Source organism: Cetorhinus maximus, chromosome 11 (genome assembly GCF_964194155.1).
Source record: "Cetorhinus maximus chromosome 11, sCetMax3.hap1.1, whole genome shotgun sequence".
In the NCBI taxonomy this organism is placed as follows: Eukaryota; Metazoa; Chordata; class Chondrichthyes; order Lamniformes; family Cetorhinidae; genus Cetorhinus; species Cetorhinus maximus.
This window is the reverse complement of record NC_135889.1, coordinates 99,939,688-99,958,688: the sequence shown is the minus strand read 5'-3', so window position 1 is coordinate 99,958,688 and position 19,001 is coordinate 99,939,688. Positions and strand designations below refer to the sequence as shown.

Sequence of the window (19,001 nt, the reverse complement as noted above, 5' to 3'; positions counted from 1 at the left end):
TGTTTTCAAAGCCAGTGAGGACCTTGATTTCAGGCATTCCTCCAGTGGTCTGCAACCTCTCCCTCTTGTTGTGCATCAGCTTGTCCTGCATGAATAGAGATGGAGAGAGCGTAAGCAGGACACCTGCCAGGCCAGATGATAAGTATGCCTGGCATGTGTGGGTGGTGAGTGGTCCCATGGACGGGATGAGGACAATGAAGGTGTGTGTGAGAAAGTGAATGGTGATGTCCCTTGAACTGTCAGTGAGTGAGATCCCTGTGAATGTGTGATGGGTTTGTGAGTGTGAGAGTTCAGAGTGTGAGATGAGTGACTTACCCTGGCAAAACGGAGGAGATCATTCATCCTCTTGTGACATTGGGTGGCTGTCCTCTTTTGACCACAGCTGGCACTGCCTCCCAAGCCTGTTTGGTCCTGCCGCTGCCCATCTGCGGCCAGATTGGGGGTAGAGGACATCGCGGCGGACTTCCACTCCATCCAAAAGGTGTTCCAGTGACACATCGCTAAACCTGGGGGCTGCAGTCTTTCTGCCTTTTTTGGACATCTTCCTTGCAGCAGCCATGGGCTGGAAGCACTGAGATGTGTGCGTAGCTGGACTTTAAATATGGTGCCCAGCGTGCTGAAGTGGCAAGGTGATGGCGTGGTGGGCGAATGAGAGCCCGCCCACCATGGAAATGACGTGCTTCCCAGGAATGCATAAGTAACGTGGTGGTTTTGGGACAACATGGCGTGAAAACCCACCACTGCGGCTGGCGGGTAAATGTTATTTTACCCGCCTGCTACTGCACTTAGTGCAAATCTGGGACGATTCCGCCCAGAATTTTAAGCAGCACTCAGAGTTGCATAAAAGCTGACATATTGAGAGCTAACATTCGCTAGGTTTGAGTTTACTTTTTAAGGTTTAACCACTTTATTGCTGGGACTAGATGAGACATAATAGACTGGATTTTTGCAGAACTGGGGAGAATCTGCGGACTTTTAAAAATGGTGGCCGGACCCAATTCCGGGATACCCGACGCTCCCAATTTCCACCAGCATGCGATAAGAGTTCGGGCTGGTACAGGTTGTGAGCCTGCACCCTGCACTCCCAACCTGGCTGATTCCATTCTGGAGATAAGCATCTCCTAGCCTTCCGCAATTTTCGTGGAGTCGGGCCAGCTTTTCAGGGACTCATAGTTCACGGTCCCTCAGGTGCTGTGAAATATAGTCTGGGTGAAGAGACCTTTTGAAAGATAAGTTCAGTAGGTCTTACCCATGCCCCCTTGCCAACCCATGCCCCTCCACACACCCCCATGGCCCCTCATCCCTTCCATGCCAACCTATGACACTTCCATGCCCATTGACCCAGTATGCACTCTATGCAGAACCACTGAACCCTATAGTAACAATAGCATGTGGGAAAAAACTTTTAAGAAAGTCATTCATTCATAAAAATTGCTTCTACCACAGCCTTATAAATATGCCAGTCGTCCAGACCCTTTAAATCTTCAGTAACAGAAACTTCTATCACTTGAAATCTCTTTATCTTGTGTAAATAAACATTATGCAATTGTCAGAATAGATCACAGAGCATGAGCTGTCAATCAAGCAATTTCTTTCATGGAGCGCAGCTGTTTCAACAGTCTAATGGATGTCTGGGCTCCCAGCCAAGAAACCATAATGACTAAGAACCCAGTGAAGCCATGGGAGATGTGGGGGCATAGGTTGGCATGGACAGTATGAGGAGCCATGGAGGATAGGAAAGGGGGGCATAGATTGGCATGGGGGGGTCATGGGGAGTGTGTGGCAATGAGGAGGGGTGAGGGCTGGAGGGGCTGTTTTATTGATTTAATTATAACTGGGACAAAATCCCAGAACGTAAAGGTGTGCCTTTTAAACAGTCCAACTTGGCATCTGGCAGCCCCTGTGGCTGCCTCCGAACTCTTTCCTGGGGCAGCCGGCCCAATCTCAGTTAGCTTCTGCCACCCGCCCAGGAGCAAAAATCCTACCTCTGCAGGCACTTTATGTCGTCTCCCACTACCCTCCTCGTAGATGAAAATCCAACCCAATGTGATAGGTTATGACATTCCAGGTGAGGACACAGCTGCCCTCATTTTAAAAGTCCCCTATGTTCTGAATCTGTTGGATGTGGTTAGGAGAGAAGCTTGCAAAATATACAGCTGCCATGGATCGTCATAACATTTTTGTAAGTTATTTAAAGAAGTTTATTTTGACACCAGAAAGATACCTGAGCTAAAAAGCTTAACTTATGAGGACAGGTTGCATAGGCTAGGCTTATACTTCCTTGAATACAGAAGATTAAGGGGTGTTCTTATAGAGGTATTCAAAATGAATAAAGGAGTTGATAGCATAGATGGGGAGCAACTATTTTCTCTGGTGAAAATGTCCAGAACAAGGGGTCTAACCTTAAAATTGGAGCAAGGCCATTCAGATGTAATGACAGGAAGCACATCATCAAATGATAGTGGAAATCTGGAACTCTCTCCCCAAAAATTATTTAGTTGAATGGGGGTAAAGGTTCAAGGGATGACTGGTCCACTCCTGTCCTATTTTCCCAAATGTAACCTCGCCCCTTTTATGTGTTAAAACACTCAGTACAAAGGGCCATTTTCTGGTTAGTTTAGTAATTCTGATAGGTTTAATGTTTTAACATTTATGAATTCAGTGCAGACTTTTTCTCTGCGTTTAATTTCACTGTTGTGACAAAGTTATTCCCAATTATGATAGCACATGATATCCTCCTGCATTCTACTAATAAAATAAAGTTGGTGAAATCTGAATTAAGTTTCCTTTAGCACCCCCCCCCCCACCTCACAACTGAAACAGACCATCTCCCTCCTGACGCAGGAAGCTCCATGATACCATTTGCAACAGGTTATATACAGTTACACAATGTAGCACCCATGGTTAGATTGCACATTTAGTGTTGGTTGATTATGGTAATGTCATCACAACTAAGAAGGAAGAAAAAATCAAAACAATCGTTTACAGATAAACAGCATGGGTAATTGTACAATGAAATAAATAATCAGTTTCACCCAGTGTTATGATGCTTTAAGGATTAGGCAGCACAATATGGCAATGCACTCATTTTGGCAACATTTTGGTAGTTTAATTATATGTTTTGCAATTTATTTCTATGATTACCTATGTTTTGTCATATAATGTATCATAGTACAGTTTAGAATAGGAATAGAGCTATGCAGGGTGTTATGCTATTTTAAGAAAAGATGCTTCAGTCACAGAATCATAGAATAGTACAGCTCAGAAGGAGGCCATTTGACCCATTGAATCTAAACAGGCTCTTTTAAAGAGCCATCCAGTTAGTCTCACTCACCCCCACTCTTTTCCCATATCAATACAATTTTTTCTCCTTTAAGTATTAATCCAGTTGCCCTCTGAAAGCTACTACTGTACAGTGTCTCAAATCTGACAATCTAAAAATCGGAGTTTCCGTAAACTGAACATTTTTAGAATGTGTCGTGCATCAATTTGAATTGAGTAAAATTTAAAAAATTATCTAGACAATACAGCTAGGCATTGCATTGGCATGGTTTGGCACCTGACTAGTTATCCCCTTTGCTGCTTGCACGCTGGCCTATTCCCACTCTCCGAGTGACCCTTGACTCCAGCGGATCGGCTTGACCTGAGCCACCAATGCCCTGAAATCCGGCACGGCCTCGATCCCAAGATTACTGGTTTTGAGACATTGTACCTGTACTGAATCTGTTTCTACCACCCTATCAGTTGTATATTCCAAATCCTAACCACTCATTGCATAAAAAAGATTTTCTTTATATCACTTATGGTTCCTTTGCTAATTATCTTAAATCTATGCTCTCTGGTTATCAACCCTTCAGCTATTCTTCATGATTTTAAATACCATTCAAATTTCCTGTTACCCTTCTCTGCTCTGAGAAGAACAACCCCAGCTTCTCTGGTCTACCCACGTAACCATAAATCCTCTTCCATACAACCACTCTTGTAAATCTCTTTTGTAAACCTCTCCAAAACCTTCACGTCTTTCCTAAAGCATGGTGCCCAGAATTGAACACAATGGGGCTGGATTTTACAGGCCACCCGTGGGTGGGAAAACAGGTGGGTGACCCCATAAAATAGGGCACCATGCCCACCGCCAGCCCACCCTCTCCTGCCCCACCGCAATTTTACAAGTGGCAGGGAGGTGTCACAAGACCTTTAAAAATGCCCACTTAAGGGCCTCATCCTGTTGCTGCCCAGATTTAACTGGCAGCAGGGGAGGCCTACACCCAACATCCAGCCCGGCAGGTTTGACCCTGTAGTGGGTGCCTACTAGGCTGGAGGTGGGTCTTCTGCCCTTTTGGATCAGGAAGTCCTGCCTCGATTGGCCAATCACCCTGCAATACCAGCTGTGCCACTGGGAGCGATAGCTGCTGCCAGTACACCAAGAACATTGACAAAGCGTTCTTCGATGGTCACTGAATGGCTACAAGGCAGCCGGTGTTCCCCTCGGTGTGCTCCCCCCAACTTTTTAGCCATGGGGCAGGGAATCTGATGCCCTGTATAACTCAGCCCCCTGCTCCAGCTAGGGCTGAACTAGCGTTTTATATAGAATCAGCATAATTTCCTGTTTTTTGTACTCTGTGCCTCTATTTATAAAGCCCAAGGTTCCATAAGTAGAAAATGGGTAATGTGGCAATTTTTCTTTTTCAAAATAAGAAACTTGTTACAAGGCTCCCACAATGGTTTAGTGAGCTTATCTTGAGTAATTGAGCTATGCGTCCAGGAAAGCTCCCACATAAATTCTACAGTCTGCTCTGTTGCTGATCTCTACGAAGGCATCAGTTGGAGTCCTGCAATCATTGTCACTTGTCGGTTAGAATGGAAAATCAGTCAACATTACCTGCTTCTGTTTGCTATCCAGCAACATCTTTTAGAGAGAGAAATAGAGTTAGTGGGCTGGATTTTCACCATCGAGTCGGGAAATCTCCTGACTCGGCAGACCCATGTCCATGGAAACGTTCCCCTCACACTTTCTCCATCCCTTTCATACTCCAAACCAACTCAATGCCCCCTCATCCACTCAATGCCACCTCCTCAGCCTTCATATCTCCTATGCCCCACCCTCACAGTATCCAGTATGCAGAGACTTCAGCAGCCATGTGGTGGTGAAAACAATTAAACTTCCAACAATCTAAGAAAGCTCTCACTCACACACACTTGATACTGAAAAAAGCTCTCATTCATGAAACCCATTCAAAAATTTTAAATCTCCCCAAGTGGCAAATCTATTGTAAAAACAAACTTCTGTTCACTAACCACATCAAAGATCGCTCATCCTTTAATAGCCTATTAAAACTCTCAACCAAAATGTGAACTTAGCTTCTCTGCTGAGATAAGTGGGTTTGGTACTTTTGAAACTTAGCCCATTCATAATGGGCTCAGCTGTAATAACTGCCTTTGGGGAATGTTTACAGTGAAGCCTATTAAAACTGCAGGTATTGATGGTGAATGTTTTTTTTCTAAGCTATACCAGATGGCCCATCAATCAATGTACTCCAGCAGCAGGTGTTATTTTACTCTAACTGACAGCGACAGCCTGTTTCATTTTCCAAAGGCTGAGGATTTAAATAACTTCAGATCATAACGCTTAAACAGACCTTATCCGCCCTTCTTTCATAAATTCATGCCTCCCACATTTTGGGTTAAGGCCCTTGGAACAGCAAAAATGGGGCCTGTTTTTAACAAAGTGCTAGTTTCAAATGCTGAGTTCGGGTTTCCTGCCTGTGTGATTCATGTCTTGCCCTCTTTCTGTTACCAGCAAAAATTGGACCTGTTGGAAATGGGGTAGGACTTCTGCATATGGGCCCCCCAGCATTTTTAAAAGCCTCCAGAGCTGGCCCAACTCCACGAAAATCCGGCCCAATGTTTCAGGTTGATGACCTTTCAAAAGTCATCAATCTGAAACATTGGGCAGGATTTTCAGATTGTGAGGTGGGCCCGAGAGTGGCCGGGAAACGCTCCGCCGCCCGCGATCGGCTCCCAACCGTTATTTCACGCTGGCTGGCCAATTAACGGCCAGCCAACGTGAAACGCACGCTGAGAACCTCAGGAGATGGGAGGACTGCGAGCGCAGAAGTTTGCGCATGCGCGTACTTAAAGCTCCCTAAAGACAGGGAGCTGCCTCAGGTAGCTGAAGAATTTTAAACTCAAAAATAGAGTTTTAAAACCTGAAATAAATGTCCCAACATGGGACTCACTCTCAATAACATTAACAGAATAAAAATTCTGCCCAAAAGTTTATATTTATTCTTTATTTAATTGTGGTAGACTCGTCCTGCCCGTGGATGAGGTTTGCTAAAAAAAATCAAAAGACCGCCTGGCCAATTCACCCGCTCACCAACCTTAAGGTTGGACAGGCAGCGGAAAATAGGTTTTAATTAATTTATTAAGGGCCTTAATAGTCCTCTTAATTGTCAGCGGGTGCACTACCGACTCACAAAATATCGGGATGTTCGCCTGATGTCATCGTGCACTATTTTACGCCTGATCGGTTTGGGCGCACACCCACCCACGGGACGTAAAATCCTGCCCATTAATTCTGTTTCTCTCACCACAGATGCTGCCTGTCCTGCTAAGTATTCTGACTATTCTCTGTTTCTATTTCAGATTTCCAGCATCTGCAGTACTGCTTTTGTAACCTCTTTTGGAAGTGTGTATGCATGGAAGTTGTTTGAGGAAGGAATTAAGCTGGGCTGGTCTGAAAAGTCCCTGCTGCAACTGAAAAGACTATTGATATTTCGGTGTTGAGGCACAAGTCAATAATAGTTGCTTAGGGAAGGTATTGGAGGGCACCTGGTGTTTGTTGAAGCACACCCCCAACAAGAATTTGGTGCCATCAGGAAAGGAAGAGAAATTGGGGGATGAAAAATAAATATTGCCATCTGTTGTCTAGTGCAGTTTAGTATTAGTTCTATGAACATTGGATTAAATATAGTTAAATAGAGTTTTAGTGTGAGGACTTAGCTTTTTTGATCAATAATTAATATTTTCCTGGCAGCATGGTAATGAAGTCTCAGTTATCCACTCATTTCAAAATACAAATCCACACATATACATGAAGTTCTGGTCAGTAAGGATGCAGGGTGAGCCAAAGGGCTTAAAGTAGTTTGGTTTGGAAACTGTAGATGGATATTTCCTAGGTGCATTGGTGAAAGGCTTGCAAGAACCACAGACATGTCAATGCTAAGGCTTTTAACCCGTGCATGATATAAGAATTGGAAGTTGGCATTCTTACAGGATTTGTGCACTTCATTACGAATTCTTTGAGAGTTTCTTTTTTTTTTGCTTTAGACTCATGTCTATTTTGTTTTCTTATTATGTACTTTTCCTATTCTGTGCATAACTGACCTTGATTTGGCAAAAAGCGATGGGCAATAAATGTTGGCCCAGCCAGCGAAGCCCACATCCCGTGGATGAATTAAAAAAGAGAGAGGGGTTTTTTTAAGCTTGCAATGATACTAAGCAAGATGGTGCAGTGAATTGTAAAGAAGAGAGCAGAAAATTACAGAAGGACGTTGATTGAGTGAGTGGAATGATGACAGATGCAGTTTAACGTAATGAAGTGTGAGATGGTATGCTTTGGATGTAAGAATGGCAGATGGAAATACAGTCTAAATGGGGAAGCACTGGGAGGAGGGCTGGTAGTTTTAAAAAAATATTTAGGAAGCTAGGTACATCAGTCAATAAAAGCTAGCTTACAGGCGCATAATACAATCAAAAAGAATAGGATGCTGGGTTTCATCATGAAGTGTCAGATATTAAATCAAGCAAATACTGTAGTTATGCAAAGTATCCGTTATCTAAAACATTGACCCAGAATTTGCTAGAGGTGCATCTATGTTGAGCTCCATTATTGTAGCATGAAGCTCCATGAAATTATAGCATGAATGACTTCAGCCATTACTTATGCCAGATCATCATTTTCTGTGATTTTTGTGCCACTCTGCCATTATCCCGCACCAAAAACAGCTAAGCAGTAATTATCAGTGCATCGTCCCCATAATGTCAATGACACTCTTAAATTTGCCACATTTAAGCCATTCTTAAGGCCACTGACACTTTGACTGACAACTAATAGAGACCTGGCAATAGCACGATGTATGGACTCTTAGTTGAAGAGGCAGGTTTCTTTATTTCCTAGGAGTTGGGAATTTTTGCTGAGCTCAGCACAGGCCCCTCACCAACTCTTGCCTATTGACCCAAATTAGCATATCATTTTTCCCTGGATTTTTCCCTTAACTTGGGGATTTGCCTCGTCCTTTGTGAGATACATTCATGCCTCCTGACTCCATGATTCCAATCAAAATCTCGATTGTGGTCTCTGAAATGCAACAAGACACTTAAAGCACTGCCCTTAAAGAGACAGTAGTCATCTGTTACATAATCTAACATGCAGATGAAGTTATTTTTTATTCATTCATGGGATGTGGTCGTTGCTGTCTGGGTCAGCAATTATTGCCCTTGCGAAGGTGGTTCTTGAACCGCAGCAGCCCACGTAGTGTTGGTACACCACAGTGCCGCTAGGGAGGAAGTTCCAGGATTTTGACCCAGTGACAGTGAAGTAACGGCGGTATATTTCCAAGTCAGGATGGTGAGTGGCTTGGAGTGGAACCTCCAGGTTGTAATGTTCCCATGTGTCTGCTGCCCTTGTCCTTCAAGATGGCAGCAGTCATAGGTTTGGAAGGTGCTGTCTAAGGAGCCTTGGTAAGTTCCAGCAGTGCATTTTATAAATGGTGCACACTTCTGCCACTCAACGGTGATGGAGGGAGTAAATGTTTTTGGATGGGGTGCTAATCAAGCAGGCTGCTTTGCCCTGGATGGTATCAAGCTTCCTGAGTGTTGTTGGAGCTTCACTCATCCAGGTAAGTGAAGAGTATTCCATCACACTCCTGTCCTGTGCCTTGTAGATTGTGGACAGGCTTTGAGGAGTCAAGAGGTGAGCTACTCACCGTGGGGTTCCTAGCCTCTGGCCTGCTCTTATAGCCACAATACTAGTCCAATTCAGTCTCTGGTCAATGGCAACACCCCCAGGATATTGATAGTAGGGGATTCAGTGATGGTAATGCTATTGAATGTCAAGAGTCGATGGCTAGATTCTCTCTTGTTGGAGATGGTCATTGCCTGGCACTTGCGTGGTGCAAATGTTACTTGCCACTTGTCAGTCCAAGCTTGGATATTGTCCAGGTCTTGCTGCATTTGGATATATACTGCCTCAGTATCTGCGGAGTCCTGAATGGTGCTGAACATTGTGCGATCTTACCTGAAATTAAAAGTTTGCACAAAAAAAAATTGGACGTCATTAATCAGGAATTGAGATACTAGTCCAACCAAGCTTTATTGAAATTAGAAAGCAATTAAAAATGTTAGTATAACAGTTTACAGATATTGGGACTGGCCCGACATACCATTAGAGGCAGGATCAATACATTACCCATTAGCTGTGCCAGACCTTTTTCGCCACCATGCACGCTGTAGGCCACTTAGCCATCTTGAGGTGCTGACTCTCTAAAAGCCCCATTTTCTTGTAAGGGGTAATCTAATTAAGGTATTTAAAATAATAGAATATTGACAAGAGTAGATGAGGAAAGACTTTTCCTTGTGGTAGAGGAACTGAGAGCAAAAGAACATAATCTTATAAGTTTGGACTAAACTGGCTAAAACAAATCCAAAAAAATCTAGGCTAAGAGTTGGTGAGAATGTGGGGAGCAGAAATTTGTGGATCAGTTGCTATTTTGGAAGAAAGGTATATGCTTTAATGGGAAATTACCATCAATGAATATGGAGAAAGGATGGGAAATTGGGATGAAATAAATAGAACTGCCACAGTTGACAGATCGGCAGAGTAGACTCGATGAGATGAATAGCCCCTCCTGTTCCTTTTTTCAAATTCTCATTTTTTTAATATTCTTTCAGGGGATGTGAGTCTCACTGGCAAGGCCAGCATTTACTGTCCACCCCTAATTGCCCTCGAGACTCTGGTAGTGAGCCCCTTTTTTGAAATGCTGTAGTCCATGTGGTAGAGTGCTGTTAGGGAAGGAGTTTCAGGATTTTGACCCAGCAACAGTGAAGGAACAGCAATATGGTTCCAAGTCAGAATGATGTGTCACTTGGAGGGGAACTGCAGTTAGTGGTGTTCCTGTATGTCTGCTGACCTTGTTCTTCTAGCCTGGTAGAGCTCACAGGTTTGGAAGATTCTGTTGAAGGAAACTTCATGAATTGCTGCAATGCATCATGTAGATGATACATACTGCTGCCCCGGTGTGTTGGTGATGGAGGAAGTGAATGTTTAAGGTCATGGATGAGGTACTAATCAAGTTGTGTCTAGGTTCCTAAGTGTTGTTGGAGCTGCACTTATCCAGGCAATCAGAAAGTATTCTTATCACACCTAACCTGTGCCTTGTAGATGCTGGCTTTGGGGAATCAGAAAACGTGTTGCTCACCACATAATTCCCATCCTTTGACCTTTTCTTGTAAACACTGTATTTATATGGCTTGTCCAGTTTAGTTTCTTGTTACTGGTGACTCCCAAGATGTTGATGGTAGAGGATTCAGCGATAATAGTGTCATTGAAAGTCAAGAGGAGATGGCTAGATTCTCACATAAAAGCAAAATACTGCGGATGCTGGTAATCTGAAGCAAAAACAGAAAATGCTGGAAAAACTCAACAGGTCTAACAGCATCTGTGGAGAGAAAAACAGAGGTAACGTTTTGAGTCCGTATGATACGGACTTGAAACGTTAACTCTGTTTTTCTCTCCACAGATGCTGTTAGACCTGCTGAGTTTTCCCAGCATTTTCTGTTTTTGTTTTCGTTAGATTCTCTCTTGCTGGAGATTGTCATTGGCTGGCACTTGTGCATCACGAATGTTAGTTGCCATTTATAAGCCCAGGCCAAATGTTGCCCAGGCCTTGCTGCATAGGAGTAGTCTGCTTCATTATCTGAGGAGTTGCGAATGGAGCTGAATGCTGCTCAATAATCAGTGAACATCCCCACTTCTGGCCTTATGATGGAGGGAAGATCATTGATGAAGCAGTCAAAAATGGTTAGGCTTTGGACACTACCCTGAGGAACCCTGCAGCTATGTCCTGATTGGCCTCAAACAACCATAATCACCTTCCTTTGTGCTAGGTATGACTGCAACCAGTGGAAAGTTTTCCCCCTAATTCCCATTGATATCAATTTTACTAGGGATCCTCGATGCCACACCTTTGTCAAATATTGCCTAGAATTCAAGGGCAGTCACTTACCCCTTGTGTCCATGTTTGTACCAAGGCTGTAATGAGTTCTGGAACTGAGTAGCCCTGGCAGAACCCAAACTGAGCACAGGTTATTGCTGAGGAAGTGCTGCTTGGTAGCACTGTCAACGACACCTCCCATCACTTTCCTAATGATTGAGAATAGACTGATGGGATGGTAATTGCTGGATTGGATTTGTCCTCCTTTTTGTGGACAGGATATACCTGGCCAATTTCCTACATTGTCGGGTAGATACTAGTGTTGTAACTGTACTGGAGCAGTTTGGCTTGGAACGCAGATAGTTCTGGAGCATAAGCCTTCAAAACTACAGTTGGGATATTGTTGGGGACCATTGCCTTTGCTATAGCCCATGCATTCAGCTGTTTATTTATATTACGTTGAGTGAATAGAATTGGCTGAAGAATGGCATCAGTGATGTTGGAGACCTCAGGAGGAGGCCATGCTGACTCTGCACTTCTGGCTAAAGATGTTTGCCAATGCTTCAGCCTTGTCTTTTGCACTCACTTGCTGGGCTTCCCCCATCATTGAGGATGAGAATGTTGTGGAGCCTCCTCCTGCAGTTAGTTGTCTAATTGTCCACCACAATTCACAACTGAATGTAGCAAGACTGCAGAGCTTTGATCTGATCCATTAGTTGTGGGATCGCTTGGCTCTGTCTTTAGCACAATGCTTCCTTTATTGGTGCTACCTGGTTTGGGGAGATTTTTCACCTCAAATGATTTATGATTCATCATTAGCTTGTAAATAGAGAATCGAATTTAAATATCCTATTTGGAACTTGATACTTCATTTCAAGTTTCCCGTCTCAGACAAGGTTAAATGCACTCTCCATTGAATTTTCCAGTAGGAACATTAAGTGCAAGAGAGGTCTTGTGTGATGTAGTTTTTAATTCTTCAGTGTTAAGATTTTCATATATCAGTGACACATCAACTGTGGCAACGTACAGCACCCTTTGTGATCATCACAGTAAAGTCAAAGACTGACTAAAATAATTCCACAGAATGGACAGCATAAATTGGATAGCCACCCCGGAGTGAAACAAGATAGTGGTTCGATCTAAGATTTCAAATGACAGTTCTAAAACAAGTGAATTTCATTGTTGTGATTTGTGATGCACCTTTTATTTACCCTAAGGGATCTGTTATTCTTTGTTAATCTTCTTTTTATGGTTGTTAACTTGTCCTGAAGTTTTAGGTGGTGGAGTTATGTATCAATCAGTGAAATGCCACCTTACAACAATTTGCATTTATATAACGCCTTTAAAGTAATTAAACATTCCAAGATGTTTCATACAGTCATTATAAAACTAAATATGGCACCAAGCCACATGAAATTAAGCCTGGCTGAAGAGGTAGATTTTAAGGAATGTCTTAAAAGAGGAAAGCGAGACAGTGAGGTGGAAAGGTTCAGGGAGGGAATTCCAGAGCTTAGCACCTAGGCAACTATATGTACAGTTATCACTGGTAGAGCAATTAAAACCAATGATTCTCAAGAGGCCAGAATTAAAAGAGTGCAGTTATCATAGAGCATTGTAGGCTGGAGGAGATTACAGAGATGGGGAGGGGTGAACAATGGAGGGATTTGAAAACATGGATGAGAATTTTAAAATTGAGGCATTGTTTAACAAGGAACCAGCATGGATCAGTGAGCACACGGGTGATAGGTGAATAGGATTTGGTGCAAGTAAGGACATAGGCAGCAGAATTCTTTACAAACATAAAACATTAAGCCAGGGAACTATCCAATGTAGCAATTGATTCAGAATGCTGTGTTGTTTACAGTAATATTTCGCTTCAATTTATTGAATCTCAAATAATTCCAAGCTTGCTTGTCAACTGGTATTTATTTGAATGAATAATAGAGTAAAAAACGTGAACAAATCAACTGAGTGGCATTTCCTTCAGTTTTACATTACTCTAGCTCCAAGGAGAAGAGCAAGACCCGTTAAAAAACGTTAGAAAGGTATGTCTGAGGTCTCCCAGTGCAAGTATGGCATCTGCCCCTCAAACTCAGGTGATTCCTGTGGAATATATCAAATATTATCGTATTATTGCTTCAGGTTGACAACACAGAAACCAGCCATTCAGTCCAACTGTTCCATGCCAGTGTTTTTCCTCCACGCAAGTCTCCTCCCACCCGTCTTCATCAGGCACTACTATCATATCCCTATTCCTTTCTCTCCGCAAAGTGCAAATGTGGTTTATTAAAGAAAGCCAGCATGGATTTGTCAAGTGCAAATTGTGTTTAACTAACCTGCTGGAATTTTTTGAAGAAGTAACAGAGAGGGTTGATAATTGATGTGTACATGGAGTTCCAAAAGGCATTTGATACAATGCCATACAACAGACCTGTGAGCAAAGTTATAGCTCATGGAATAAAAGGGATAGGAGCAGTACGGACATGAAATTGGCTGAGTGACAGGAAACAGAGAGTAGTGGTTAATGTTTTTTTTTAATGACTGAAGGAAGTAGAGTTCTCCAGGGGTTTGTGTTAGGATCCTTGCTCTTCCTGATATATATTAATGACCTAGATCTTGGTGTACAAGGTACAATTTCGAAATTTGAGGATGATAAGAAACTTGAAAGTATTGAGATCTGTGAGGAGGATTGTATAGAACTTTAAAAGGATATAGACATGTTGGTGGAGTGGGTAGACAAGTGGCAGATGAAGTTCAATGCAGAGAATGTGCAGTGAGTCATTTGGTAAGAAGAACATGGAGAGACAAGGTAAAATAAAGGGCACAATTCTAAAGGGGGGTGCAGGACCAAAGGGACCCGAGTGTCTATGTGCATAAATCATTGAAGGTGGTAGGACAAGTTGAGAGAGCAGTTGATACAGCATACGGTATCCTAGGCTTTACTAATAGGGACGTAGATGAAAGCAAGGCAGTTATGTTCAACTTGTATAAAACATTGGTTTGGTCTCAACTGGAGTATTGCACCCAGTTCTGGGCGCCATACTTTAGCAAAGATGTGAAGGCATTAGAGAGAGTGCAGAAATGATTCACGAGAATAGTTCCAGGGATGAGGAACTTAGTTACATAGATAGATTGGAGAAGTTGGGACTGTTTTCCTTGGATAAGAGAGGGTTGAGAGGAGATTTGATAGAGGTATTCGGATAGGGAAAAACTGTTCACATTGGTGGAAGGATAGAGGACAAGGGGACACAGACTTAAGGTAATTGGCAAAAGAAGCAATGGAGACATGAGAGACTTTTTCACTCAGCTAGTGGATAAGACCTGGACTGCCTGAGACTGTGGTAGAGGTAAGCTCTTGAGGCATTTAGGAGGGAATTGGATTATTATTTGAAAAGGAACAATGTGCAGGGTTACAGGGAAAAGATGAAGGAATTGCTCATTTAGTGAACCGACGCAGATGCGCTGGACCGAATGGCCTCCTACTGCACTATAACAATTCTGTGATCTAGCCTCCTTCAATACATCTATTCTATTGACCTCAACTATGCCTTGTAACACATTTCACATTCTAAGTACTCACTGGGTGAAAAGGTTTCTCCTGAATCTCTACTGGATTTATTACTGACTGTCTCATACTTTTGACCTCTAGTTTGAGACTCCAGCCAAAAATTATTGTGTTTTCTTTGTCTCTATCCTATCAACCCTTTTTAAGAGACCTCTATCAGGCCATCCCCTCAGCACTCTCCTTTTCTAGAATAAAGAGGCCCAATCAGTTCAGCTTTTCCTGTAAGTTCAGCTATCATCCTTGAGAATCTTCTTTGCAATGCTTCTATTTCCTTCTGCTAATACAGAGACAAGACTGTGGTCTAACCAAGGTTCAATACAAGTTTAACATGGCTCCTGTGCTTTTCAATTCTATCCCTCTAGCATTGAATCCCAGTGCTTGGTTTGCTTTCTTATGGCCTTATTAACCTATCTTGCTACTTCTTGTGATTTGCAATCATGCACCACTTGATTCTTTTTCTCCTCTACCCCATTTAGACTCAGTAAGTGACTACTTTATTCTTCCAATCTAAAAGCACCACCTCACACCTATGTCGAAATCCATTTGCCAGTTACGCTCCATTCTGTAAGTTTTTTTAATCTTTTTTATTTCTTCATGGAATGTAAGCTTTACTGGCAAGGCTGGCGTTCATGGCCCTTGAGAAGGTGATGGTGACCCGCCTTCTTGAACCACTGCAGCCCATCTGGCGTAGGTACATCCACAGTGCTGTTGGGAGGGAATTCAAGGATTTTGACCCAGGGACAGTAAAGGGATGGCAATATAGTTCCAAGCTGGATGGAGTCTGGCTTGGGGGGTACTTGCAGGTGGTGGTGTTTCCATGCATCTGCTGCCTTTGTCCTCCTAGGTGGTAGAGGTCATGGATTTGGAAGGTAATTTCGGTTGGTGCACACTGCTGCTACTGTGGATTGATGGTGGAGGGAGTAAATGCTTAGGTTGCTGAATGGGGTGCCAGTCAAGCGGACTGCTTTGTCCTGAATAGTCGAGCTTCTTGAGTGTTGCTGGATCCAGGCAAGTGGAGTGTATTCCATTACACTCCTGACTTGTGCCTTGTAGATGACGGACAGGCACTGGGGAGTCAGGAGGTGAGTTACTCTCTGCAAAATTCCCAGCCTCTGACCTGCTCTTATGTGGCTAGTCCAGTTCAGTTTCTGGTCAATGGTAACCTCCAGGATGTTGATAGTGGGGGATTCAGCGATGGTATTGACATTTAATGTCAAGGGGAGATGGTTAGATTCTCTCTTATTGGAAATGGTCATTGCTTGGCACTTCTGTGACGTGAGAATTCTATTTGCCATTTATCAGCCCAAACCTGAATGTTGTCCAGGTCTTGCCGCGTATGGACAAAGATTGCTTCAGTATCTGAGCAGTTGTGAATGGTATGGAACATTGTGCAATCATCAGCAAATATCCCCACTATCTGACATTATGATGGAGAGAAGGTCTTATATTTTGTTGCACACTTCCTTTGTGTTAATTTTTTGTTGTCAAAAAGTTTTGAAGATGTATTTCCTATTCCCAGGTCTAAATTATTAATGTAAATTGTAAACAACAGTTACTGGTATTTGCTGGTATTTTCATAGTCCAATGAGATAAATTTGGCTTAAAAAGCTTGGTGTAGGCAAACAAAGGTAGAATGTGACAAAATATAAGACAGTAATAAGACCACCAAATTGGTGACACAGTACGCAGCATTCAACTGGATTTAGTCTAAAACTTGAAGCTGGCACTGTTTCTGAGAAATAAATGGCATAACATAATGTTGCATTATCATAGTGCATGTTTTGAAATTGCCTATCCTTTCTGAAGTGAGTCCAGTCCTCCTGTGGGTTGGTAGATTCATGACAGTAAGTATATTGAAGTTAATGCAACCAGAATAAATGGGACACACAGACTGATTATTCTAATTTCCTCAGTACGGAGTGCCACAGCATGTGTACATGCTCTTATCCTCAATAACGGATTTCAAGGAATCCAGAGCATTACTGATGGAGTAAATATAACATTGCCAGTGCAAATGAGGCAGTCTTGTTAACTCAAACTGGCATCATTTATATAACAAGGATGTAAGGTGAAATACTGATGGCACTGTCGATCATTATTAACAAAGTCTCGTTGCTGGACATTTCCAAATACATCTGTCGGCTGATAACTTTTCAGCCCAATATTAAATTTTGAAGTTAATTTGGAGTGTCAGAATTAGCACCTAGGAGCTAGAAGCATGCTGACCCACATTTCTCCACCTGCCTTTGTTTAATTGGCTCTCTGCAGTGAGATCGTTGTCTTCTAATATGTAGGGTTGCTAGCACCAAAGAAAATATGTGATTTATTTGAATTATTATGAAAATAAAGGAACTACCTCCCACTCCTCCCACCCCCAAACTTTTGGGGGTGAGAGAAGTTAGAAATGACTCTCCTCCCTCTCCAAAAGCATTTTAAAAACACCTTTAAATTATCTGTGTGTAGAAGTTTATGGCACAGTGGGGTGGAGGTTGGCAAGATTAGCCCCAGTGCATTAGGTCAGTGAGAGGAGGATGAATAGTTGGGATTTCTGCTTGTAAGGAGGCAGCAACAGATGCCTCAATGGGCCCCACAAAGTATCTGAGATAGGCACAGAGAGGGTAACTATGGACTTATCCAAGAGTATTCAAACTTGAGATAGTGTTGGGAGAGTAGGAAAGCAGATGAGTCATGATAAGCTGATGTAAGATTTGGAGGTGTGGGGCTGTGGGACAAAGAACCCCAGAGGAGAAAAATGACAGTGGCAGGACTGAGTGATATGAGAGAAAATGATCCAAGAGAATAGAGAGAGAGAAGTAATGGGTTGAGGTCTGGAGTGACAGCCAAAATACGCATGGAAATAGCCATGTAAGGAATTCAGGTTATATAGACACGACAGAAAAACATATCGTGGTTATAAAGATTATGAGAAAGTTCAAGTCTGAGGCTCTGTGGTGGAAAGGGGTAGACTTGTAAACTGGGTGGAGAGAGCTTGGAGCACCAACAAACAAATTTCCTGGTTCAGAGACAGTTATGGAGAGGGAGTGAATTCAGGATCTGTTTGAGGGGCAGAGTTTCAGTACTGCAGTGGAAAATGGAGAGCTGGGAAGGCATAGAGAGTCGACCATGAGCCAGTAAATGTTAATCCAAAAGTCCTGCAGAGGTAAGTAGTGATTTGAGTACTAGCAATGCACACCAACGGTCCAGTATACTAGATAAGAAATAAGGAGCAGTGGGAGTGAAACCCTACTGAAAGGGCAGTGAGGCATAGGGCAGTGAAAGGTAAGTCCATGGGGTCAGGGCAGTTGAGGCAACTAGCCCGAGAGACAGTTGTAGAGAGGTGAAGAACACACGAGATTGGAAGGAGCTTGAGAAACCGCCTGGCCCAGTCCAGTGAAGGATAACCGGGGAGTTTTGAAGGTTGAGCTGAGAAATTGAATGAGTGTGAATTTCTGTCCAAGTCCCAACACTGAGAGGCCAGCTGTGCACTGAGGTGGAGGATTTTAATCTTGCAAGATTTCTGTTGAAGTTATAATCTGTACTTTTCTTGGAGGAACTTCAACCTATGGTCAAATTATCAAATACATACTGTAGTATCAAACAAGTCTGGCTGCACATTGAACCATAACAGCATCACTATAGCCATTAAATTATGCTGATCAATTAAAGTGTGAAGATGGATTTGCTTAAAATTCTTCATCCCTTGCTTGAGCAGACAATAAAATAAATGGGTTAATGTCCCTGCTGAACCTAGCAGACATAGTGATTTCATAAGACCCTGTAATTTCAAGGTCAATAGAGGGTAGTCAAATACGTATTTACTGTGATGAAGTAATATTATGCAATGTTTATACGAAATGTAAAACAAGAACAATAATGGATTTCTGGGAGTGATTACAAGGCCACCAGCCTGCTTTTGGGGTTCAGGTTGTCTGTATTTCTTTCCTTCTCCAGAGACTTGAATGCATATTGTAGGCTGCCACCTCAGTGTTGCATTGTTGGTGGCTACATTGCAGATGAGATGTTAAATGAAGGCCTTGTCTGTTCCTTCAGGTATATGTAAAAAAATCCCATAGCACTATTCAAAGAAGCGCAAAGGAGCTCTACCCAGTGTTCTGACCAATATTTACTCTTTAACTAACATCATCAAGCCACATTATCTGGTCATTAGTACTTTGCTGTTTGTGGGATTGTGCTCTGTGCAAATTGTCTGCTGCATTTCATGC

At 42.7% G+C, this 19,001-nt stretch overlaps 1 protein-coding gene across 13 annotated transcripts in view; it reads left to right on the top strand.

Annotated features, from left to right (window-relative positions):
- Positions 1 to 19,001, top strand: part of gtdc1 (glycosyltransferase-like domain containing 1) — a 423,082-nt gene that overhangs the window by 289,416 nt on the left and 114,665 nt on the right. Inside the window, exon 8 of one of the 13 annotated variants that reach the window (XM_078552505.1) lies at positions 6,646 to 6,982. The exons of the other annotated variants lie outside the window; for them this stretch is intronic. Coding sequence (XP_078408631.1) covers positions 6,646 to 6,676 — 31 coding nt within the window. The 3' untranslated portion in view covers positions 6,677 to 6,982. Of the gene's footprint in view, positions 1 to 6,645; positions 6,983 to 19,001 lie in introns of those variants that run through there. 13 annotated transcript variants of the gene reach the window in all.